The sequence below is a fragment of the Tupaia chinensis genome, unplaced genomic scaffold, assembly GCF_000334495.1.
Source record: "Tupaia chinensis unplaced genomic scaffold, TupChi_1.0 Scaffold147458_1, whole genome shotgun sequence".
Taxonomy (NCBI): domain Eukaryota; kingdom Metazoa; phylum Chordata; class Mammalia; order Scandentia; family Tupaiidae; genus Tupaia; species Tupaia belangeri.
In genome coordinates, this window is record NW_006207309.1 from 64,805 (window position 1) to 92,467 (window position 27,663).

Here is a 27,663-nt window from a genome sequence, read left to right on the forward strand (position 1 = left end):
CCTATTTTCAAGTTCTTAAGCAATACTTCCAACATCACCTGGTACTATCTATAATTTTCATAGAAATGACAAAGAAGTGGGGTGGCTTTTTGGTAGATATTGAGATTTAATTATGAAAACAAAAGAAACACAGAAATCCAATTGAACACAACTCAATACTGCAAAAAATGTAGATACATTGTGTTTCAAAACAAGTTGCTAGAAATCAAACACTTAGAAAAGCAACATATGACTAGCTCATAAAAGAGTGTGCATGCATGTCCAAGGTTCGGAGACAAGAATGGATTGTAGTGTGGCCATTCTCCTTAGGGGGTGCTTCTCACTTTTTCTCTATGTCTTCAGCAAGTATAAGTACCCTGTAGCAAAAATCTCTCTACATGCACACGCATGCACACACACAAAAGTGGAGGATAGTCTTACATATGTACAATACTAGTAGTATAAGAGGATTCTACATTTGCACAATGCTTTACAAGTTGGAAAAGTGCTTTCCTGCTCACTATTACACTTAATTATATTAATCAACAAATATCTAAATTCAAAGTCTTCAAGAAAGATACATATAAAAGAATGGTTTAAAAAAAAGAATTTTACATTTTAAAGCTATTAAAGATTCCTACTGACAATTTAATTAACAATTTATTTAAATATACCTATTTTGGCTCTGAAATCAGAAAATACATTAAGACTATTTGCACAACAGAGATATATTCCTTCTCTCATAGATACAAACTTATCACATATTCTTAGGTCATAAATCTATTTTAAAAATAATATTTAAGTGGGTCTTAAATACATTGTTCTAAACAGGATGAAATTATACTTGGGGACCAGCAGGTGGTACAGTGGTTAAGGCACTGGACACACCCACATGGCTGACCACAGTTCAGGTTTGGGTGCTGACCTGGTGGCTGGCTTTCTCACTTTCCCTCTCTCACTCTGTGTCTCTCTCTGGTGAAATTAAAATAAATGAATGAATAAATAAATTAAAATAAATAATTCTTTAAAAAAAGAAAATTATACTCAGAAAATTATGTAAAATTATAAAACTGATCAATTCAGGTTTTGGTATACTCAACAATCCATTTTTAGCTCCCTCATACTTCTTCAGGTGCCTGGTTGTACATATGCCCTCTTAATAACTACATATACAAAAATGCACAGTATCAATCATCTATACCTTAGTAGAGTGAATTTAAGTGGCTAAATCCACTCAAGAATTTTAAGCCTAGGGACTGGTATGGTGGTTAAGGGTGCTGGACTCCCACATGGCCGACCACTGCTCAAGTCAGCTTGCTTTCTCACTTTTTCTCCCCCACTACCCCCCACCACACTCTGTCCCTCTCTGGTCAAATTAAATAAATGAATAAATAAAGTTAAATAAAATAATTCTTTTTAAAAAAAGAAAGTTAAGCCTAATCTTCAACTGTAAAAATAAGACAAAAGCCACATTGTAATGGAATCAGACATTAACCTGGTAAGAGACACTTTATAGAGTTCAAGAAATCATATATGTACTTGATTATGTATAAGGTCAGTTCTTATCAAATAAGTTATATCCCATTGAAGTCCATTAGGCACATCAAAGAAAAAAATTAAATAATAAAGGGTTTACAGAGCACCACCACAATAAAGTTTATATCACAAAGCATCCTTTTCTGTGGTTTAGAAACCTTTTCTAAATGAAAATATAACCAGAATAGACTACATCAATATTTGAAATAGAAAATCAAGAGTTCTTACCTTACTACATCATCAATATTGTTCCTGTATACACCTTCAAGTCTTTCTGCAGGAAATCCCATAGCAATAATGTTTGGATAAATATCTGAGAACTTAAGTTAAGGAAATATCTGAAATATGTAAGAATGCAAATTAAAAGCACATATTTTAAAACATAAGCTGTTATATGAAGAAAGTTTTCCCCACTATAGGTACAGTAATAAAAGGTTGTCCAATATATTTACCTGTAACCTACAGTGTATAATTAAGAAATATTAATAAATACATTAATTTTGAAAAGATCCCCCAAATAATTACACAGAAAAGTTTTTTTCAAACCTCTCTAATACATTAAAAAATACCTAAAGTAAAAGATACCTTCCATATCTACAGTATTTAAGTATATAATAAAAACAAAAACCTGACTTTGTAAATCATGAAACTGAAGTATTTCAGAACAAAAACTAAAAACAGGAACATCTTTAAAAATCTAAAATCTGCCTGAAAAGACTTAACAGTATAACTTCTAATTTTCATGGTAAAAAGACACCACACTATATATACACAATGGAATATTAGTTGGTCATAAGAAAGGATGAGTTCCTGTCATCTGCAGCAACAAGGGCAAACCTGGATGAATTAATGCCAAGTGAAATAAGGCAGGCACTGGAAAACAAGTGCCCTATGCCCTCACTCATTAGTGAAGGCCAAAACATGTGATTACATAGAGTGTGTAATGGTAAGCACTAGAAACAGGAAGATGGGAGAGGGGACGGGGAGAATTTGCACAACGGATACAACTGTACACACAGATAAGTGAAATGAGATACAGAATACTATAGAATAGTAAAGATGACTGGTAACAATTCAAAATAACTACAAGAGAAGATTTCAAGTACATATAACACAAAGTAATGATAAATGGTGGAGACAGTGGATATGCTTAATATCCAGATTTAAACATTACACATTGTGCATATGTCTTGAAAACCACACCATACCCCATAAATTTGTACAAATTTGTACAACTGTTAGGTAGAAATTACAACTAAAAGGTACTTTATTATTTTTTTTTTTTTGAGAAGTTTTTGCTATAGGGCACGTGCCCTCGCAAGACAGATAGAGAGAGACAGAGAGACAAAGCAAGAAATCACCCCCCCGGGGGGTGGCCACGCCGCAATCCCTTCTCCTCCATTCTCCTCCCGGGATCTTGGGCACGCACGCACATGTGCCCAGCATGAGTTTTAAGCCACCGGGTCCAGGATGCGAACCGCAGTCGACTATATGGGAGTCCAGTGACATAGCCATCACGCAAACTGCTGGTCCCAACTAAAAGGTATTTTTAAAAAACAGCACCATGGTGAAGAAAAAAGTAGAAACAATGAGACTCATGAAGTCTGACTTAAGCACTGGCTCTATCTCTAGTTTACAATTTGGCCAAGTCACTTAACCTTTCTAGACCTCAATTTCCTATTCTTCAATAATTAGGTTCAACAAGATGACCACTAAGATTTCTTTCAGTTATGACATAATTAAAGTGAAGTAGAAATTTTATTTAATATTATCACTTCTAATCAAGGTAATCAATAGTAAATATGTCCATTATTCTATTTTATTATACACTATAGTTAGGATGAAAACAAACATCTACACTCAAAAAGAATTTCTATCCAACTATAATAAAAATCACCAACAATCTACACTATATTTTCTTACCAATCACATCAGCTCTCATTTTTCTTGAGCTTCATGAATCCTCTCTACTCTCATGATTTACAGACGTTCCATACCTGTCAAGTTAATCTGACAAAAGCCTTCCTTTAAGATCATCTCTAAAGACCTCTATCCCACCCACTTCTGGACCTACTTATCTTAGAAATAGAATTCATAATTCACAATATCCAATATCCTTCTCTGATCTTTTACTTTCTGCAGACTCTATAGTGTTGATTTCAACATTATTTTTAATACTATTTTCCATCTGAACATAATTAGCAATTAAAAGTATTTATTTTGAGGTTATAATTTAAGAAAAGTTTATATGTGCTTTACATGTTCTATCTACAAAATAGAACTATGACTGTAGAGATATAGAGACTATTATAAGAAAAAGGTACACAACAGAAAACAGTGTGTATCTTTTGCATAGGAATGTGAGAAAGTATATTAACACACAGACATGCCCAGGAGTAATAAATGAGAAACAAACAAAAAAAACCACTTGCTTCATAGAGAAAGAGAAGGGAAAGGGAGACATTTGGAGAGAACAGGTGGATTCAAGATTGCTGTGTATTATCTTTGTGTAGATTTAACCTTTTAATCATGTATTGAAGAAAACAGAGACTAATTTTTTTTTAATTCCATATGTTGAAAACAGCTAAAATAAACCTAATAAAATATCAAACTAACAGCCAGAAGAATTTTTGTTTTTGTTTCTACTGCCAAAAGGCACATGCACTCATCAGAGAGAGAGAGAGCGAGAGAGAGAGAAAGCATCCCCACCAAGTCATGTCACAATACCTTTTCCTCCATTCCTACTTCCTCTCAGGATTTTGAGCATGCATTTGCACATGCCCGGAATCTTTACCAAGACGCTGGTGCCAGGCCTCAAACAGTGGTCAGCCATGTAGGATCCAGCTCCCTTAACCACTGATCTAAGGGACCAGCCCAGAATGGATTTCTTTCTTTTTACTTTTAATTTAGTATTGTTTGCCAGATGGCATTTGCACTCAACAAGATAAACAGAGAGGGAGAGAGCATTTCCCAGTGGAGTGCAGTCACACAGCAATCGCTTTTCCTCCATTTCTCCATCCTGTAGGAATTTGAGGCATGCACACACAAACGCCTGGCATGTTTTTCAAGCTGCTCAGTATGGGACTCAAACAGCATGGCTGACCATGTGGGATCTGGCTTCCTTAACCAGTAGGTCATGAGGTTGGCTTAGGATTTATTTCAAGCACTATTTGTGACACTGTACTTCTATTGTAGTTCTTAGGAAGAAGTATTCTAGAAACAGAACTATAAAAAAATATATATTAAACTTCTTTTGAAACTTTTACTGTTTTGGGACCAGCAGATGGTGTAATGGTAACGTTATTAGACTCCTACATAACGAACCACAGTTCAAGTCCTGGACCTGGTGGCTTGAAACTCGTGCCAGGTGCACGTGCATGTGGGCCCAAAATTCTGAGAAGAGAGAAGGGACTGTAGTGCGGTCATTCCCCCTGGTGGTGATTTCTTACTTTCTGTCACTCTCTCTCTGTCTCTCCAGCAAGCGCACACACGTTATAACAAAAATCTCTCTTAAGAAAAAAAAAAAGAGAAAGTTTTACTGTTTTTAGTAATATCATTTCAGGCCTCAAGCTGTTTTCTTTATATTACAGGAATAAGCAACCAAGTTAGGCTAATGCTAATTTTTTTTTTTTTTAAGTTTTTGCCATAGAGTAAGTATGGGTGCACCAGAGACACAAAAAGATAAAAGGGAAATGAGAAATCTCTACCCAGGGGGATAGCTATGTCACAATCCCTTCTCTTCCATTCTCCTCTTGAGATGTGGGTAGACACACACACACATCCAGTGTGATTTTTAAGCTGCTTGGTCTAGGGCTCGAACCACGGTCACCCATGTGGGAGTTCAGTTCCTTAACCACAACACTACCTGCTGGCCCCTAGGCTAATGGTTTTATAATTCATGATTATTAGTCTAAGGAATAAAAGGTTACATCATAAAATCAAGTAAAAAACATTATTTAAAAATATCAATGTGGGGACCAGCAGTTGGCATAATGGTTAGGCTGCTAGACTCCCATGTAGTCAACCGCAGTTCAAGTTCCGGACCTGATGGCTTAAAACTCACACTGGGTGTGTGTGTATGCATGCCCATGTTTACGAGGGAGAATGGAGGAGAAGAGATTGTGGTGTGGCTATCTCTCATGGGGGGGGGTGATTTCTCACTTGCTATCTCTCTGTCCCTCTCTCTTTCTCTTCAGCGAGCACACATGCCCTAAAGCAAAAATCTCTCTCTCAAAAAAAATAAAAAATCAATGTGAATTCGTGTTTTTTAAAAAAATCTAGATTTTCTAGGTCTTTTCACTCAGATGAACTTCTGGTCACACCAGCAGCAGTAAGCTCCCTTAGTATTCAAATTTCCATCTCTAATTTAATACACTTAAAAGGGACAAATTTCTAAGAAAAAGGATTGAGGCTAAGTCTGAGGCAGCAGAAGTATAGGTGAGCCTGGGGTATCTTTCCATGCCAGGAAACAAGGAAGGCTTGTAGAGATTAACTCTCTATATTAAATGGACTTAGAAGCTGACATAAAGGAGGTCTTAGTGACTAGTTGTGATACTCTAATCATTGAAGAAAAATTTAAATGGCTGTAATTTAAAATACCCTAATCAAACAAAAATCCTTGATGCAATATAAATATTCCAAAGAGAAAAAGTTAAAACCACAAAAACATTTTAATTTATCACCTTTTGAGGTGAATATTAGAACAGTTCTTCATTTTTAAAAAACTGGTATGGGGGACCAGCAGTTAGCATAATGGTTATGTCGCTGGACTCCCATGTAGTTGACCACGGTCCACATCCCGGACCCAATGGCTTAAAACACACGCTGGGCGCGTGTGCGTGCGTGCCCAAGATCCTGAGAGGAGAATGAAGGAGAAGGGACTGTGGTGTGGCCATCCCCCTGGGGGGCTGACTTCTGGCTTTCTTTTTCTCTGTCTCTCTCTGTCTGTCGGGCAAGCGCATGCGCCCTATAGCAAAAACCTCTAAAAAAAAAAAAAAAACTGGTACAGGGAGAAAGAGACTTAAATGTGTATCTTGCTTTTTTTTATAAGCACTGTATTTCAGGGCAACCAAGTTACCCAATTTCATAAACTCTACTTTACAAACAAAACACCAATTAATAAATATAAAAGGATAGAATTAGAAGTGTTATATTTTGAAATTCCTAATGAAATAATGATGTAGGTAAAGATCAAATGGTGCTAAATCAACAGATGTGTGGTTGATGAGGAATGGAACTTTCTCACAGAGCAAAACCACCAACATACAAAATATATAGTGTAAGAAGGCAAATATAATTGAATGATGGGCAGAAAAAAGACTGTCACTGCCCAATTTCAATGGCCAATCTCAGTTTCGAGAGTCAGGTAAAGGGGCCAGCAGGTGCATGGTGGTTAAGGCATGGGACTCACACATAGCTGACGGTGGTTCCAGCCTAAACCTGGCAGCTTGCTTTCTCACCTTCCCTCTCTCTCTCTGGTCAAATTAAAAAACAAATAATAGTGGGGTCGGCAGGTGACATGGTGGTTAAGGGTGCTGGACTCCCACATGGCTGACCGCGGTTCAAGTCCCAGACTTGGTGGCTTACTTTCTCACTCCTCACATCCCCTACTCTGTCCCGCTCTGGTCAAATTAAATAAATAAATAAAACAAAGTTAAATAAAATAATTCTTTAAAAAAATAGTAACAGAGGGAACCAGCAGTTAGCATAATGGCTATGTCGCTGGACTCCCCCGTAGTCGACCGCGGTTCGTGTCCCGGACCCGGTGGCTTACAACTCACGCCGGGCACGTGTGCGTGCGTGCCCAAGATCCCGAGAGGAGAATGGAGGAGAAGGGATTGCGGCGTGACCATCCCCCCTGGGGGGGGATTTCTCGCTTTCTGTCTCTATGTCTCTCTCTGTCTGTCTGGCGAGCGCACGCACCCTACAGTGAAAATCTCTCCAAAAAAAAAAAAAAATAGTAACAGATGAAATAAATTAACGATTTTGAGTCAAGCAGAGATCATATAACTTCTGACATGATATACTGTAATAAAAGGACACATCAACATACTTGAGTATCTTCAACTTAAATCCACCAGGCCTTTATATATAAATTAAAATTTATATGAAATACACAGGACAGAATAAGCAGCTAACTGACAGGAGAGAATGAACCAGCAAACTCTAAAGGTCTGTAAGACATGGCCTCTCTCTTCAACAAGTCAGTTATCATTTTGTGTGTGTATGCTAGAGGCCATGTGTGTTCACCAGAGACAGAGAGAGGGGGAGAGGAGAAAGCACCCTCTGGAGGATGGTCACACTGCCATCCTTTTTCATTCCCTCTTCTTTTAGGATTTTGAGCACCATGCACATGCACCCAGCAAGTTTCTCCCAGGCTCCGAAAAGCATAGTCAGTCACATGGGATCTGACCACCTTAACCACCAAACCATAGAGACCACCTAGTATTACTTTAAAAAAAAAAAGTTGATGGCAAGTAGCTGCTCTTGATTTTGACAGACTCAAGGTCCTCAACAGTTTCATAGGTACAATCCTGGATCCTGTTCTGGACAAAATGGATTTAAAGGACTTTATTTTTTAGTCAACTAGAGAAATTTTAACATGATCTACTTATTGGAGAAAATGAAAATTTACTGAAATGGAAAAGTAGATATAATTGATTTTTTAAAAGCAGGCTTAAGATATATGTTTATATATACCTATGTTTATAGATATGACATATGTAGACAAAAAGATTATAAACTGAGGTACTAAACGTAATAATCTCTAGGAGATAGAAATATTTTCCCCTCATTTTTGCTTGTTTTATATTTTCTATTTTTGTTACAATGCACCTACAATGGTTCTAATATTTGTTATCTACAAAATCAGATTATTTCAAAGTTATGTGTGCTATAATTATTGTCAAGTCTATTTACTGTTATGGTAAAACACGTTTTACCCTGTATGACTGAAAATCAGTTCTATGTGTATTTTTTTAAAATGCTGAATTCCTACTCCAAAAAAAGTAATAATAAAAGCATCTAAGATTTAAGTAACATTTACTATACATGTGTCAGGAACAATTTTTGTCACTTTAAGAACACATAAAGTCATATTCCAAACCTTAAATGGTTTTTATTCTAAAGATTAGTATTACCATTTTAACATCACAAACATTACCTGTCATCTATTATTTTAACAAAAGCAGCAGCACCACCCAAAATGCAGCTCTTGTTCAAGCTCTTATTGAGATGTGTCCATTCATGAGAGAAAAGCAGAAGAGAATGGAGACTCAGTCAAGCCTAAAGCAATACAGCTCTTGAAACTGAATAAGCTCTACTTTGCAACTCTGCCTTGACACACAAATACAAGAAAATGAGAAATGTCAGGAAAAAAATAAGGACCTAGATAGAGCCAGCAATAGGAACCCCAAAGCAGTGGCACCTACCAGCACTGTGGAATTCTATTTGAAAAGTTGTCATTTTGGTCAAGAATATAAAATGAAATCATCTCATTTTTCTGGACAATGCAATAAAGAGCTCTACTTTATTAAATCAAGGAAAATTGTATTACTAACAAAATTACCTAACCTACTTTCAGGGAGAATACAAAAATTTCTCCTTACAGAGAAGCAAAATGTACAAAACCCCTTGAAATGCGGTCATTATAACCAGAACTAAACTCAAATTTATGCTTGTATTGTGAATATTAATAAAGCAAATAAGGCTGCAAAGAATTTGGTTAACTTACTTAAGACATTTATTTGTCTTTAACTACACAGAAGATGTTACATACTCATTAAATTCAGATGGACCCCTGAATTTACCTAAGTATTCAAGCACATTTTGAACATTCTATGTGACAGGCACTAAGAATATAAGGCTAGGTAAGCAAAGACTACTGACCTCAAAGAGTGCCTATTCTAACAGAGGAGACAGACACTGAACTACAACTCTGCCAAAAGGCCTATTATATAAAAGATCAAAATATTTTAGGAGCTAAGAGGGAGGTATTAATTTTGTGGAGGCACAGAGAAAGCTTTACCATGTAGGTAAAATGTTAGATAGTCTTTAAGAGGTAAATTAGACATCAGCAGATAGAACAAGAGTAGTTAGAACTTTCTAAGCTGAGACTAGAATAGATACACAAAGATACACAAAATAAGCAAGCAGTCCAATGCAGCTCACAGACAAAGCTACGTGAAGAAGGCAGGACTGACAGAAAAGAAATAAGGATCCAGTTTTAAGGAAGATATAGCAGGGAGTTCAAATTAATCAGACAGGTAAGTCAAAGGCCCAGATCAATATGCTGCATAAAAACGACTTTGTTCATGGTCCTTGTTCATGATTTACTCCTTTAAATAGGAAAAGAATCCAGACTTTTAAAGATATCATTTTCCTCAAATTCTTATCTACCTCATTTCTAGTTGGAGATTTACCCAAGACTGACTTACACATCTATATTAGAAAGACAAAGACTAGTATCTGAAGGGTATTGTGTGCCAGTCAAGTAACAAGTACATGGGCCATGCCAAGTACATTCTCATTTAATCAGAACAATCTGACAAAGTAATATCACCACATCATAGATGAAGATATTGAGAGTCAAAAAAGACCAGGTAATTTTAAGAACTAAAATTTTGATGCAAATACTTCTTGTCAAGAAATATACCAATGAACAACAACAACAAATTTTTTTTTATGAGTCATTCAATTTTATTCATCATTACTACTATTCTTTAATTTGCCATGGAACATGCGTGCCCACCAGAGAGATAGAGAAACTGAGAGAGGGAAAGCGATTAAGCAAGCTGCCAGGTCCAGGACTCAATTCCCAGTATGCCATGTAAGATCCCAGCACCTCAGCCAACACACCACCTACAAGCTGCTCTCCCATTACCTATTTTTTTCTAAAATGCAAAGTTTTCACTTCTCCATGTATTACAATTTTTATGATGTATTTTTGGCAAAACTATTTAAGCCACATAATAACTAAAGGACTAAAAAATATTTATGTATTAAGAACTTCGGGGTCAGCCAGTTGCAAGGTAGTTAGAACACTGGATCCCACTTGTCTGACTGCATGGTTTTAGTCTCAGATCTAATGGCTAAAAAAACACACCAGGCATGTGTGCATGCATGCCCAAAATCCCAATTAGTCACTGTGGCATCACTATCCCCACTCAGGTAGGAGGTGATTTCTCACTTTCCCTCTCTTTCTACAGCAAGTACACATGCTCTATAGCAAAAACTTTAAAAATAAATAAATAAAGTCCAATACAAAACAGGCTTAACCTACCATCACTAGATATTCTGAATAAGTAATAGTGATTAATGTGACTATTTCATCTAATGACTTATAAGCGCTAAGCAGAAAGAGTTATAATAAGTACTAACTAAGTCACTAAAGGAAGCAGAATATTTCTGGTATCTAGGGTTTCTGTGAAAACAGTGTGATACAATGGTTAAGGGCATTAGTTCTAGAGTCAAGTTGTCTGGACTTGAACTTAATGAGTAACCCTTGGCAAGTTACACGCTTTCTTTGTGCCTGTTTCCTAAATAAAATGGGGGTAATGAAAGTATTGTATAAAGTTGATATGCAGATTAACGAGTTAATACATGAGTGATGCTTAGAACACAGCACTAGCTATCTATCAACTGAACAAACGGTAGTCTTATCCAGGAAGAGTCTACCGTAACCAGGAAGAGTCTACCGTAACTATTAGTTTTTGTGCATTTTTCTTTGGTAATAGTGACCTGGAGAAAAACCTAACTCCTCTAAAGACTACCAAAGCCTAACATAAACTTCAGCTCTTTGAAATCATTACTCTTTATCAATTTATCTTGTAAGTACTTATTGTTATTACTATCATTAGTAAGTGCAATCTTGCTATGCCCTCCTACCTCAGCCTCCCAAGTAGCTGGGACTACGGGCATGCTCCACTGTACCTCGCTCCTAAGGGAGTTGGGAATCAAGCCCTGGCCCTGGCCTACAGAATAATAGTACCTACCAATTCATGATTGGGCTTTAAATATTTGTTTTAACTTAAGAGCAAAATGTACAATGTTACCCTATAACATGTACACATTACATATGTATGTATACATATGTCATAAGCAGAGAGAAAAAATGCAAACAGGGTACTTTTTATCTCGCCTAGATTAGATGTCGCCATGGTGAAAGAGATCTGAGATACACTAGACAGTCATCACCCCACCTGTGAGCTAACATGTTCAATTTGTTTTAATTGAGGCATAATTTACATACAAAATGCACAGATCCAGATTAGTGCAATCAGTTTTTAAATATGTATTATGCCACATTTGGACAGTCTTGATTTAGGTGCTACAACATCCCTTCTTACCACAGAACAAATACTATTCCAAAGAAAAAAAAATTCAAAACTGGTAAATTCTAAATTCTGTTTACTGAAGTCAATTCAATACATATGATCTATTATTACAGGACTATTATCTATCATTTGAATAGAGTAGCTCTTTTACCAGCCAAGTAAATCTTTATTGGTTGTTCCAGGCATCCAAACGTGACTTAAAACACCAGAAACATGTTCCAAATTTCACCTAATTAACAAAATATCTTTTATTAAACACTTCTAAGTTGAGATCTAAATAAAATATCTGCCAGGCCAGCCCCACAGCCTAATGGTTAAGAGAGCTGGATTCCACATGGCTGACTACAGTTCAACTCCTGGTACCAGTGACTTGAAAATCATAACAGGTGTGTGCCCCAAATCTCAACAGAACGGAGAGTGGAGAACAGATTATGGCATAGCCATACCCTATTAAGGAGTACTTTCTCGGTCTCTGGCAAATACATGCACCCCCTGACAATCAATCAATCATCTGTCTGCCTTGTCTCATACGTATTTGTGCCTAAATTAATAGAGTTCATGCTAGCAACTTAACTTCAATTTTCAAATATGGCATAGCAGCCAAAAATAGCTCTGTAACTCCTATTTTATAAGAATGTGTTACTGAAACATCCAGTTGGTCTTGTTTTCCCAGGTCCCCCCAGCCATGGAGTCAACAAACCACAGATAGAGAAGGCCACCTTGCTGCGGACTTGTATTATATATTGCTACATCTATGATCTGGACAGAACATATACAGACTTTTGACATTATTTCCTAAACACCACAGTACAATTATTTAATAGAGGTTGAGTTGTATTAGTTAGTATAATTAACCTTGAGATTATTTAAAGTATATGGGAGAGGGCCAGCAGGTGCCATAGAGGCAAAGGCGCTAGATTCCACATGGCCAGCTGGTTCCAGTACCAGTCCCAGCAACTGTTAAATCATACTGGGATCTTGTAACTGCATGCCTGAGAAGACTGGAGAAGGGATTCTGTCACAGCTATCCCCCTAGGGGGTGATTTCTCACTTTCTCTCTCTCTCTGGCAAGCACATGAGCCCTATACCAAAACTAAAAATAAATAAGTATACAGGAAGATGTGCATAGGAGAATGTAATATGCAAATACTATGCCATTTTATATAAGAGGCTTAAGCATCCAAAAAGTTTGGTATGGGGGAGGGGTCCTGAAGCCAGTTCCCCTTGGACACTGAAGGATGATTATATACTACATGTTATTTTAAATACGATAGTTGCTAAAGGCAGTTGTAAACTGTTTGTAGTGCTCAATATTGTAAGTATGCTTACCCTAAACAACCTATAAACTAAGATGCAGTGTTACTATACAAACCAATAAATACTTTTTTCAACCATAATAATTTTAAGAAAATTTTCAAAGCTGAAAAGTAAGTTATTTTTTAGATTTTTTTTTTTGAGAGGTTTTCACTATAGGGCACGTGTGCTCGCCAGACAGAGAGACACACAGAGACAGAAAGCGAGAAATCACCCCCCGGGGGGATGGTCACGCCGCAATCCCTTCTCCTCCATTCTCCTCTCAGGATCTTGGGCACGCACGCACACGCGCCCAGCGTAAGTTCTGGGCCACCAGGTCCGGGACGCGAACCACGGTCGACTACGTGGGAGTCCAGCGACAAAGCCATTACGCTAACTGCTGGTTCCCTATTTTTTAGATTAAACTAAGACTTGCAGTTAATAATAAAAAGTTAGAACTCATACATGGACCATGGAAAACAAAGTCCAAAAAGATACAAAGATTGAGAGGTAATGAGCAAAAAGCATCAAAAGCAAATGTGAAGCTGTCTGCCTCACAAAAGGGATACTGAGCTGAACCTGCGGCAGGATAAAGGAATGAATGAAATCAGACAAGAGAAGACAAGGAAGCAAGTTAGTGGATACCAGGCCTTCATTATTTATCTCCCAGAATTGCTATAGCTTTTTCCCTGCTGTCAGTGCTTTTAACCAACAGTTAAAGATTATAAGGGGAAAAGAAATTCAGTCAATGACTCATAAGCTACGTAAGATTTCTATTTCTTTGACACATCACATTTTTTAGAAAAATTATTTAATTTTATTTATTCATTCATTTATTTTAATTTGACTAGAGAAAGAAAAAGAGAAAAAGTGAGAAAGCAAGCCACCAGGTCTGGGATTAGAACTGTGGTCAGTCATATGGGAGTGTCCACCATGCCACATGCTGGTCCCTGACACATCATATTTTAAAAGTTTACATTTAACAATTTCCAAGTACGTCACAGATAAATCATATCATCAACCTTTCTAACCAAACTGTTTTAAATACAACTCTAATGCACTTCTATGATTTCCTTATTTAATGAAAATTTTATGTTTCTTATTAGATTTTATTTTTCCCTTTTAATTATGTTAAATATTAACAATGGACTCTTGTTTCTAAGCTGAGGATTAATATTTAAAGAAAAGCAGGAACAGCAGTTCCTTGAATTTTCCAGTTGATAAAGTGCTAACTGTTCATTAAAAACAAATCATCCTGGGGACTGGCAGGTGACATGGTGGTTAAGGGTGCTGGACTCCCACATGGCCGACTGCAGTTCAAGTCCTGGACCTGGTGGCTTGCTTTCTCACTTTCTCTCTCTCTCTGTCCCTCTCTGGTCAAATTAAAATAAATAAATAAAGTTAAATAAAATAAGTCTAAAAATAAATTCAAAAAATAATAAAATAAAAAATAAAAACAAATCACCCTAATATATAAAGCATATAATTATTTTGTACAGACTACATTAATACAGCATAAATGGGTACTCTTTCTAAAAAGAAAGGGCATATAGGTACAAAAGCTTTAACTACAAAAATGTTAAGAAAAACAGTGCTCCAAAAAAAGGGGCTTTAGGGACGGCCCGATGGCATAATGGCTACATCACTGTACGCCCATGTAGTTGACCGTGGTTCAAATTCCGGACCCGGTGGCTTAAACTCACTGCAGGCGCGTGTGCATGCGTACCCAAGATCCCAAGAGAAAAATGGAGGAGAAGCAATTGCAGCGGGCCCATCCCCCCTGGGAGGTGATTTCTCGCTGTCTCTGTCTTTCTGGTGGATAGCAAAAAAAAAAAAAAAAAAACTCAAAAAAGGGGGGGGTTAAAAATAAAGACTGGGTCTCTCCATGGTCTAAGCCCCTATGGCCACCTGTGCAATTCAAGTCTCAGACCCTAGCCTTGAAAAAAAACACCAGGTGCATGTGAGTTTGTGTTCTAAATTCTGACAGGACGAAGAAATGAAGGGTTTGCACTGTGACTGTTCCCCTCTAGGAGGTGCTTTCTCCTTCTCCTTTGTCCTTATGCCTCTCAGCCAAGCACACATGCCCTCTGGCAAATTAAAGAAAAAGAGAATTTGGCATAGTGATTAAGGAAGCTGGATTCCATATGGCCTACTGCAATTCAAATCTCAGTCCCAGCATCTTGCCCTCTAAAAAATTAATAAAGAAAGAAGAGCCAAGAACATAGGAACAGTTAAATATTTACCAGAGGCCAGGCCCAGTGCTAAGCACTTAATGAACACTGTCATTTAATATAGAAGGTAAAGATTCCATGGGGACCAGCAGGTGGCACAGTGGTTAAGACGCTGAACACTCCTACATGGCTGGCCATTGTTCAAGTCCCAGACCTGGTGGCTTGCTTTCTCACTTTCTCTATCTCTCTCAGTCCAAGTTTAAATAAATAAATGAATAAATAAAATTAAATAAATAATTCTTTAAAAAATGTATAAGACATTTAAAAAAAAGAAGGTGGTAAAGGTTCTATTCCCAGGTTGGAAACTTAAAGCCTATGACCTCAGGTAAATCACTCAGTCTCTGAGCCTCTCATATATTTTTGGTTTGTGGTTTTTTTTTTCTTTGTAAAATAATATTATCACTTGCTGTAACTTCACTGATAGTATAAAAGACCAAATAAGATACCTGAAAACACCTTAACTTTTCAAGAGGTTATAATTTTAAGTTGCATCAGTTGAGGCCAGCAGGTGGCTTGATGGTTAAGGCACAGGACTCCCACAGAACTGATTGTGGTTTGAGCCCCAGACCTGGTAGCTTAAAGATCACACATGTCCTGTGTGTCTGTGTGCCCAAAATCCCAAGAGAACCAATGAGAAGGGACTGCAGTGTGGCCATCTCCCCTGGGGTATGATCTCTCACTGTCTTTCTCTACATTTCTCTCTGGCAAGCACACTTTCCCTATGGCAAAAAAAAAAAAAAAAAAAAAAAGCTGCATATATTTAAAATGCCTCATTTCAATATAGTTTAATTGTCTCATTACAAAGAAATTCAACAAGGTGCTTTTATAAACAAGTAGTAAGGAAGGAATTCTAGTATATTAATTAAATTTACTTTAGCATAAATTTTAAGGTCTTTCTGTCACGAGTATACGTGCCCTATAGCAAAAATCTAACCAAAAAAAAAAAAAAAAAAACAAGAAAAAACAAATGACAAATAATCTATGAACTCTAGTGAAGTTTTCTACTTCTCCAAACAATCCTAACCACACATCTTTCCTTTGTTTTTATATTATGTGAACCTGTCACAACCACATGTATACATATTTCCACTTTGAAATAGAGGTTTGGATCTCATCTCCTAAATGGAAATCTTAAACCTTTTCAAAGGTTGGGACCAGCAGTTAGCTTAATGGCTATGTTGCTGGACTCCCACATAGTTGACCGCGGTTCGCATCCCAGACCCGGTGGCTCAAAACTCACGCCGGGTGCGTGTGCGTGCGTGCCCAAGATCCCAAGAGGAGAACAGAGGAGAAGGGATTGCGGCCTGGGCATCCCCCCTGGGGGGTGATTTCTCACTTTCTGTCTCTCTGTCTGTCTCTGTCTGTCTGGTGAGCGCACGCGCCCTATAGCAAAAACCTCTCAAAAAAAAAAAGAAAACTTTTCAAAGGTTAACATCAAGAACTGCAGTATTATACTTAGTAGCAATATTATAAATTGGTTCATATGGCAAGAAATCTGCACTTTATAATAAAGAACTATAAGACTGGGACCAGCAGTTGGCGTAATGGCTATGTCGCTGGACTCCCATGTAGTCAACTGCGGTTTGAGTCCCAGACCTGGTGACTTAAACTCAAGCCAGGGATTGCGGCCTGGCCATCCCCTGGTGGATGATTTCTCACTTTCTGTCTCTCTGTGTCTCTGTCTTTCTGGCAAGCGTACACACCCTATAGCAAAAACCTCTCAAAAAAAGAAAAAAAGAACAATAAGACCATTATACATTTTAATCCAGCAACCCCATTCTAGCAATACACTCTAAGAATAAATAAATAAATAAATAAACTATCCAAACACATTCACAGCAGTCCTATGTATAAAAGAAAGAAGAATGGAAATAACTCTAACACAGTATGGTAAGCAAATCATGGCATTTTGCCTTGCCTGATGAAAATATTATCTATGTAGCTTTAAAAATAAGTATTCAACTGATAAAAACTACACTTTTTTAAGAAAAGAATACCACAGTACTGGAACCAGCAGATGGTTACATTGCTGGAATCCTATGTAGCCGACTGTGGTTGTGGTTGAGTACCGGACCCGGAGCTTGAAACTCACGCCAGGCTAGTGTGCATGTGTGCCCAGGATCCTGAGGGAAGAATGGAGGAGAAGGAACTGTGGTGTGGCCATCCCCCGCGGGGGGGTGATTTCTCACTTTCTGTCTCTGTGTATCTCTGTCTCTCCAGAAAGTGCACGCGCCCTATGGCAAAAATCTCTCAAAAAAGAATACAGAACAGTACTAAAACACCAATGACAAATGTAATAATGTGCAGATACACATTAACAAATAAGGGAAGACAATTTCCAGTAACAAACGGTGAAATAATATCAACTTTTTTTTCCAACTGAATTCCTTAAATTTAAGAATCATTTTTAAAGCAACTCAAGCCAGATATCTTAAAATTACATGCAGTTTAAAAAATGAAATTTCAAAGGATCAAGGTACTCTGAACTTAAATATAAGCAAATTAAAACCCCAGAAAAAAATATTAAGTCCCTGACAGTGTTAGCAATTTTCTAAAATCAAATATATATATATATATAATTTAGTGTATTAGCTGATAGCTTACTAGCCCCTAAAATAATTGAATCAATTTTTCTCCAGGAAAGTTGTTAATTATGAAATAATGTATCTACAACTGCTCAAGCCTACATCTGTGAATCTGTAAACTTTTGAGTTGCCCAACTAACTGGTTTTAACGAGTGTACCAAACAATTACCTTCTTCCTAGGTCTCTGGATGAATACGATAAGACTGATTTCCTGTTTCAGAACTCTGCTGCTGTTAAAACACACACACACACACACACACACACACACACACACACACACTGGTTCTGTTCTCACTAAAAACATCTAAGATTGACCACTAATAACAGATCCAAAAAAATAAGGATATAACTTACATAACACCTTTCAAAGACAGTCAGGTCAATGACATGCATTAGTCACAGCATTAGATTTTTGAACTAAGCAAAATGCTAACTCTTCATATTAATTTCCTATAGCAAAATCATAAAGAATACAAAAGATTATAAAGTTAAAACTATAACGCTGATCTAGCATTACTATAAAATTAGTAAGAGGGTATCTTTAGTGTTCTGACCTTTATATTCAATGTTAGATTTTTAGGTAACTTCCCTAATATCATTCTGCTTATAGAAGTCATGATTTTTTTATTTTACCAGAAGTGAATACCCTAACTTGGTTTTAACTACTCAATAATTATGTGAGAAGACAAAAAGTCACTTTTATGAAAAATACATATTCAAACACTTAAGGTATAAAAGATGTTACGTGATATATGGACAGTTTGAAAACAAAGATTTAGTTATATTTAGTGTCAATTTACTCAATATTAGCTGTATTCTGAAAAAAAATTTTTCAAATTTTCTTTTGTACTGGTTTTGCATAAATTTACTAATATTCAAAACCTACTATATATAAGGTACTGTACTAAGAAAACAAAGTTTTGATGGAAATGTATCTCCAGCAAGTAGGTTTTCTTTTTTCCTTTAATTTACTTTTCTTTTTTAATTAAGCCAAAACTGTAACACATTTATAATAGTTTCTAACAATCAAAATTTACCATTCAAAGAAGCTATTTTAAAAGAGGAAAGCTCCAAACAAGTGTGTGCTAGACTGCTTTGTTTTATATTTGGCTTTAATATAATAAAATCAAGTCTCTCTAGTCTATATTGCAAGTTGAGAAATCATTTGGAAATAGTTGACTTTTTTTCCCCAACTGGCACATACAGCTTTGACTAAGTACAACATTTAAGTCTGGAGGAAAGCAATGTGAACTTGAAATAGGTATGGATTTTAAAATATGAAGGTACATGAATTATTACTCATTACTATATTATTAAGAATCATATTAACAGATTTTATAGTTATCTTGTTCTGATATTATAAAATAATGCTATCATTTTAATCATTATCTCAACTTTATAGTCACTTTAGCAATAAATTATCAAAAAATCCTGATATTACATATACCAAAATATAAGTCAAAATTCATAATTTGAAATGTATTAATATGTCATTTTAAAATACACTAATAGATATGAGAGAAAGACTATATTATTTGGTTTGAATAGATACCTCGTTTAATTTTAGTGAGCTACCTATAAATGCCTGGTTCTGAAGGAATACTATTTTAATATGAATCCAATGATTACAGTTGGGGGAAAACACAACTACTAATTATGACTAGCTGCAGAATCTTCATTTTCAAAGGACATCCAAAAAAACTTAGAAAATAGTTACATTGAAACTTCAAAGAAAAGCTAATTAGGGAAAGTCAATCTTTTCAACCAATGAATGAAATTTAATGCACAAAAAGACAAAAATACTAGTAGTTAGATGGGAGGAATAGAAATGAAGGTGACAGGGGCCGGCAGGTGGTTAAAGGCGCTGGACTCCCACATAGCTAACCATGGTTCAAGTCCTGGACCTGGTGGCTTACTTTCTCACTTTCTCTCTCTCTCCCCCTCTCCATCTCTCTCTGATCAAACTGGAAAATAATAACAAATAGTTAAATATTTTTTTTTTAAAATGAAAATAACAAACAGGAATTCTTAACACCATTTAAATACTAGTAAGTAAAAAGAATGGGTAATGAATTTTAAACATTCAGTATTTGGATAAAAATCTCAAGCACCTTTAAGCCTCACTTATGTAAGAAATGTAATTTGTGTACACATTATCTGCCTAACCAAACAGGTACAAAATAGTACCATTCTTTTCATGGCCTATAATTCACTTCTTACCAGTATAAAAACTGATGGCTAGTAAAACGATGTACTCACATTTATCAAAAATTTGCCCAGATATTTTCTGTATCCCCCCCAAAAAAGGACCCCAGACAAAGATGCATTTGAGAATATAAATTTCCAGCAAAATTTTAAATGGGGAAACTCATCTGTATAGATAAGAATTAAGTTTTAGGAGAAGAAAAGCAATAACTTAAACAATATTTTAAATATATTTTTAAGACATCTTTTTTTAAATCAGTTTCCTGAGTTCTGAGTTTCTATATATCTCGACCAGTTAAGAAAACTAGTTTAAGAATATAAAAATTCTTACATAACTTAATATCTGAACTCAAAAAAACGCTCTTACTTAAATAGCCAAACAATCTAGTAAAAGCAAATGATTTAAAAGCGAGGCTTTCATTACATAATTGTCTGTTCTCAACCAGTATCTTCCGAATTTAGCAGAAAAATATAAACACTAACATAACTATTAAGTTTCATTTTGTAAAAAAGCTTAAAATTTGGTCATTAGTCTTTAAAAATTATAATTTAGAGGATTCTAAAAACAGAAGTGTCAAAAACACTTATATCACTATATTATTTAAACATTTTCCTACATTTGAGTAACAGATGGCAGGCCTTAGTTCTTGGACACTGCACAACCATCACAATCTGTGTGACCTTTTCCTCAGTATTAAGAAGAATCTAAATAGCCTTAGTAACTAACACCTTAGAAAATTTTACAGTATTATACATAATCTTGACCACAACCAAGATATACAAAACTGTATCATATTTTCATTGTACTAAGTTATCTATTTTATATCAATGTCCTACAACTAAGAAAGCTATTCAGATGTTAGATTACTTCTTGGATTGTCAAAAACTGGCATGTGGGAACCAGCAGTTAGCATAATGGCTATGTCGCTGGACTCCCATGTAGTCGACAGTGGTTCGTGTCCCGGACCCAGTGGCTTAAAACTCAAGCCGGGGGCGTGTGCGTACATGCCCAAGATCCCAAGAGGAGAATGGAGGAGAAGGGATTGCAGCGTGACCATCCTCCCTGGGGGGGTGATTTCTCGCTTTCTTCCTCTATGTCTCTCTCTGTCTGTCTGGCGAGCGCAGGCGCCCTATAGCAAAAACCTCTCAAATAAATAAAATAAATAAAAACTGGCATGTACACTCACAAAATATTGTTGCCATTAATACTAGGTTTTCATTAATACCCAAAATGGGATGACCACATAGGGATCCATTTAACCTTAAATTTAAAAGTTGAAATCACTTTAGCTCATTTGGAAAAGTGTTACTTACTATGAGTATTTTTGCTTTTGGAAAGATAATTTATTATTTTTTTAAAGAATTACTTTATTTTACTTTATTATTATTTGTTTTATTTTGACCAGAGACAGAGAAAGTGAGAAAGCAAGCTGCCAGATCCAGGACTTGAAATGCAGTTGGCCATGTGGGAGTTCAGTACCTTAACCACCACGCGCCGGCCCTGATCATTTGTTTCTACCTCAACAGTTTAAGTACTGGGGACTGGCAGGAGTGTGGTGGTTGAGGCGCTGGACTCCCCCATGGCTGACCCTGGTTTGAGTCCCAGACCTGGTGTCTTGCTTTCTCACTTTTCCTCTCTCTCCCTCTCCCTGGTCAAATTAAAAAATAATAATAATAAAATAAAAATTAAAAAAAAAAGCTTAAGTATTCTTGGTTCTAACTATATGAACATAAGGTTTAAATTATTTCCCTGTTTTAGAATCTGATAAAAAAATCTAATAAAACAAATGTAACTTTTTACCACAAAACTAATACTGATTATTAATGTAAATACATAAAAAACTTAATCAATTAATATCGCATCTATTATCTAATCAACGAAAAACATAAACCATATCACTCAAATAGGTCTCAGAAACAGTAACATCATTATGCCCCTTCTGATTTCAAAAAGAAAACAGGGTTATAACTACTTTAGTATAAAAATTAAGTGCTAGTACTCAAATTATTTTGCATCCACTTTAATTTCAAAGCAAAATAATATTCCTTTGACAGGAAAGGAATTAATCTCAAAAAAAGCTTTTAGTATTAAATATACAATAGATTTTCTATAATTTATAGGAAGAAAGTTTCCAGGCGCCAACATTTCTGCTATTTTTTTATGTAACAGACTGATTTTGTGAATGGAAATCATGAAAGTCTTTCTTAACATTTAGGTCATCTTACGTCCACCAGAAAGAAATATTCAAAAATATGAGGAAAAATGTATTAGCAAAAAAAAAAAAAAAGAGAGAAAAAAATTAGCCAATAATAATTAAATGTTTCTTACAGTTTCACCATTTAAAATAAGGCCATAATGAAGTGCTATTGAAATTTGTGTTTAAAAAAAGTTTAAATTCATCATGAATTAAATTTTTAAATAATATATATATTTGAACAAAACTGGAAGATAATATGAAACATGAGGTTTTAGAGAAGTAGGACAATTTTAAAATTCTCTTCAGTACTATTTTTATGAAGAATTTTTTTTTTTGAGAAGTTTTTACTATAGGGCGCGTGTACTTGCCAGAAAGACAGAGAGAGAGACAAAGAGTCAAAAAGCGAGAAATCACCCCCCAGGGGGGATGGCCACGCCACAATCCCTTCTCCTCCATTCTCCTCTCAGGATCTTGGGCACACACGCACATGCGCCTGGCGCGAGTTTAAGCTGCCAGGTCCGGGACACAAACCACAGTCAACTACATGGGAGTCCAGCGACACAGCCATTACGCCAACCGCTGGTCCCATAAAAGAAATTATAAGTACAGTAATCAAATGGAGGTTATTCATATACTGAAATAAATATAAGGCTTATTACAACAATGAATACTATTTGTTTTTCTCAATAAATTGAAAGCTATCATGTGATTACCCATCCTGGTGTTAAAATACCAATCTCTCTGAATATCACCTATAATTTAAAAAAAAAAATCATAATACCCAGTCACAACAAATTTTCTCAAGAATTTTTTAAATAAGGCCTTTACATTTTAATTTGAGTACATGAAGAAGCAACGTAAATCAAGCAAACAAACAAAAACAATCTATTCCGAGAACACTTTCGTAATTATGTTTGTCTTCCTTAGAAACAAAACACAAAAATTCAGAATCCACTAAAGCTACTCCCTTGGCACCTTATTATCTCTGGACTAATCTAAAACTCCATTGTCAATTTTTCTAAAAATGTTATATTAATGCAAGTTTTTAATTTAGATAAATAAAACACTTTAATTCAACAAACTAAAAAAAACAAATTTAGGGCCTGGAAAAGAATGTAACATGCATCAGAAAACCTAGACTCAACTCTATTTTATCTGGAAAGATTTAATAAGTTTTTCTAACTTGTTAGAAAATTGCCATTTTACCTCAATACATTTAATTTCACTATATCTAGCTATAAAATAAGAACTATAGAATAAGAAGTATAGATTAAAGAATGCAATAAATAAGAATAACAAAATACTAGGAGTAATGTTAATTCTCACAATTAAAAAAGAATTACCTTTAAAACTCTTAACAATATAATTTTTTTTTTTTTTGGAGAGGTTTTTTGCTATAGGGCGTGTGCGCTCACCAGACACAGACAGCCAGAGAGACAGAAAGCAAGAAATCACCCCCAAGAGGGGATGGCCATGCCACAATCCTTCTACTCCGTTCTCTCGGGATCTTGGGCACGCACGCACGCACACGCGCCCAGCGTGAGTTTAAGCCACTGGGTCTGGGACTCGAACCGAGGTTGACTATGTGGGAGTCCAGGGACATAACCATTACGCTAACTGCTGGTTCCAAAAATATAAAAAGTTTTCATTGCCTTCTTTTAATAAAGCATATGTATCTTGTTAGGCAGTTCTCTGTGACATCCTCCTTACTACCACAGAGTAGTAGGTATTAATCACAGAAATGTTTACGAAAATATCTTCAATCTTTTCTAGCAGAAGTTCAGAGCAACACTTTCAAAATCAGGCAAAGAATAGAATACCTCTTCAAATAAACCATTTTTTGTTACTAGGAATACTTTTTGTGGACAAAGTTCTCTTAAGAACACTAGCTTTAGCAGCAGTCATAATCCTAGAAATTAGGTTTAGCTCTATCATTTATCAGCAAGTCGATAAATACTACAACCAAAAGGTAAAAGTACCTTTATCGAACACTGTATTTGTTGTTTATCAGACATTTTGTACAACATTTTGTGCTAAGCTTTGATGGAGGTAGGAAAAGGGGTCCTGTGCACTGTGGGATACTTGGCAGCATTCCTGGCTCCTAGGTTGAAACACTCAATGCCAATTGCACCACCTCCACCCTATCACACCCCGCCCAGCTGTGGCCCAGCTGTGACCATTACAATGTCTCCAGCTGTTTACAAAAAGTCCCAGATGAAATAGGAAGGGATCACCCCAGTCAGCAGCCAATCCTCAGGAAAAAAAAAAAAAACCTAACCTATACTTCTTGTAAACCTAAAAAACCATCATAAGGGTTTAAAAAAAATTGGAGGGAGGAGAGGTTTTTGCTTTAGGGTGTGTGTGCTCATCAGAAAGACAGAAAGTGAGAAATCACCCCCTAGGGGGATGGTCATGCTGCAATCCCTTCTCCATTCTCCACTTGGGTTTAGGATTTTTACTCTTACACAGGAATGGTGGATACTTCGGTTCACTAAAGTCAGGAAGTATCTTTTACTGCACAACTATTAAGTGGCTGAGAGGGGATTTAAGGTAAACATTAGGCCTAACCAACTCCCAAGTTTATACTCCTTCCTTTCACCATACTGCCTTTTCACACTCATTACAACTTCAAAATCAGAATAATATTTCCCATGCTGAGCTATTTAGGGTTTGCAGATAAAATGAGATAATACAAGTATAAATTTCAGCAACCTAAAGGAGTAGCATATTTAAAGGTTTGCTTGGTAGATAATAATGTAATGAATGGTTCTCAAACAGATCTCCAGACTAACAACATCGGCATCCTGGGATTTCGTTAGAAACACACATTTCCGGTCCCAACCCAGACCTACTGAGCGAAAAATCCTGGCACAGAAGCTAGCAATCTGTGGTATAATTAGCCTCCCAGGTTATTCTCATACACACTTAAATTTGAGAACCACCATTGGGGACAACACAAAGGGAAAATACTGCACCAAATACCCCCCAAATCTTGCATCCTTCTTGAATCTTTTAGCCCTTAACAAGTTGTGGATTCCACTAGAGTCAAAATTCCTAAACTAAAAAAAAAAAAAAAAAAAATTAGGAAACTAATGCTTGCTTTCCTTGCCTCTTAGGTTGGCTTTGTTTTTCTTTACAAAATCAAACATGCTAATAATTAAGGAAAGTATTTTTTGTTAATCAAAAAATTCTAAACAAGACACTGCCAAGAATATACACAGCTAATTCTATTACATTAATTCAAAAGAAGAAAAAAATCTTTTGACTTAATTCCTCAATATTTTTCATAAGTGACTGTCAAAATATTGAACAAATTTTATAACATGGCCAAATTAAGTCTGGCAAAGGGTTGTTTTCATGTTATGAGGAGAAAAAGAAACAGAAAAGCTGAAGTATTCAATTTTATCTCTGACAAACTCAGAGTAAAATAATTCATAACTACAAATTAAAGGGAAAAAAACGTAAAAAAATCAACCTTAATAAGTATACCCAAAACTTTATTTTTAAAGTGGAAGAGTTTTCAATTATAGTTAATTTAATCTCCAATCAGTTTGGAGTAATCAGAATATTCAGGAAAAGCCTTACTAATTCAAAAAACAGAATTTTAAGTGGAAAAAAAATGGATTTTATTTCACAGCAAAAAGTTGTTTTCAACTTTAACTATGTATACCATATTTATGAATCACTTTAAAAATATATCTCATTTAAAGACTATCTATTCACGGGGTCAACAGGTGGTATGCAGTGTAACACATCTGGGCTCACAGGGGAAAAGCTCGGCTTTCCTGTACCAGGACTCGCCTGAGCATACTGGGGGCACACATGCATGTGCCTATGTCTGGCGTGGCTGAGATTGGGGTGGGACACAGCATGAAGATCCTACTGGGATGCTTGTCTCTGTCTCTCTGTCTCACATGAATAAACATTAAAAAAAACCCTACTCATTTAAATCAAAATGCATGTCAAATAGCTTAAAAAATTACACCGCTTTTCAAAAGCTCAAAAATATTAAACATATAAAATTAGCAGAAGGCAGTCTTTGCAATCACTACTAAATAAAGAACCTATTATACATGAGCCTAGAAATCAAGAAAAATCAAAAGAAATAGAAGTCAAAGCTACTCTGAAGGACTCTAATAATACTAAATTAATGGTAAGTTTTAGACTGTGATAGAATGCAAAATCAGGTGCAGGGAGAAAACATGGGAGGGAAGGAAGGAAGGAGACAAAATTAACTTGACAATTCAACTATACTCAGATGTCGAAATGCACAATTAAACTTGACAAGGACCAGCAGATGGAGTAATGGTGAGGTTGCTGGACTCCCACGTAGTCGACAACAGTTCGAGTCCTGAATCAGCCACTTAAAAAAAATCACACCAAGAGTATGTGCCCAAAATCCAAAGAGGAGAATAAGGAGAAGGGATTGTGGCCTGGCCATCCTCGCTGGGGGGTGATTTCTCACTTTCTGTCTTTTTGTCTCTCTGTCAAGCACACGTGCCCTGTAGCAAAAATCTCTCAAAAAAAAAAAAAAATCAACTCTACAACCTAGACTTGGATCTAATATATAGCTAGTGTACAAAACACAAAATACTTAACGAAATTTGTTAGTCACATAATTGGATAGTCACATGTATAATTGGACTTCATTCACTCTGCAATAAATACAAATAAATACGTTAAACAAAAAACCCTCAAAACTCACTGGAAATCAAGCTTCGCTATTGTTTAAGATTGATTTATTTAATTTTTATTTGTTACTATAACTTATCTTTTAATTTGACCAGAGGGGAACACAGAGAGAGAGAGAGAGAGAGACAGACAGACAGACAGACAGACAGAAAATGAGAAAACAAGTCCCAGGTCTGGGACTTGATTCAGGGTCAGCCAAATAGAAGTCCATCACCTTAACCAACACTCCACCTGCTGGCCCCCAAGCTTCAGTAAGTACTATTAAGAGTACTGATTTAGCTGAGAAACCAGTGCAAGCAAACCAAAACAAAGAAAAATAATGCCTATATATATGTAATAGCTTTAATGGTAGATCTCAAGCTTAACACACTCTTCCCCATATTTGAAAGGAAAAAAAATGAAGAAAAAAAAAATCCTTCAGCTTTCTTACCTTTGGTAGGGTCTAAATTCAATTTAGAATCCTGACCAAATGTGGAAATTAAGACACAGTTATACAGAAAATTAACACTAAATTTTAAGTTCTTGTACTTTTTTTTTCTTTTAGGTTTTTGCCATAAGGTGTGTGCACGAGAGAGAGAGAGAGAGAGAGAGAGAGAAAGAGAGAAAGAGA

The 27,663-nt window shown here is 35.9% G+C and overlaps 1 protein-coding gene across 1 annotated transcript in view; it reads right to left on the reverse strand.

Moving 5' to 3' along the window:
* The window catches only part of LOC102489114 (phosphatidylinositol 3,4,5-trisphosphate 3-phosphatase and dual-specificity protein phosphatase PTEN), a gene marked incomplete at both ends in the record, with an annotated part of 100,389 nt that overhangs the window by 64,801 nt on the left and 7,925 nt on the right, over window positions 1-27,663 (reverse strand). Inside the window, 1 exon segment of the mRNA XM_006169746.2 lies at window positions 1,744-1,828. Coding sequence (XP_006169808.1) covers window positions 1,744-1,828 — 85 coding nt within the window.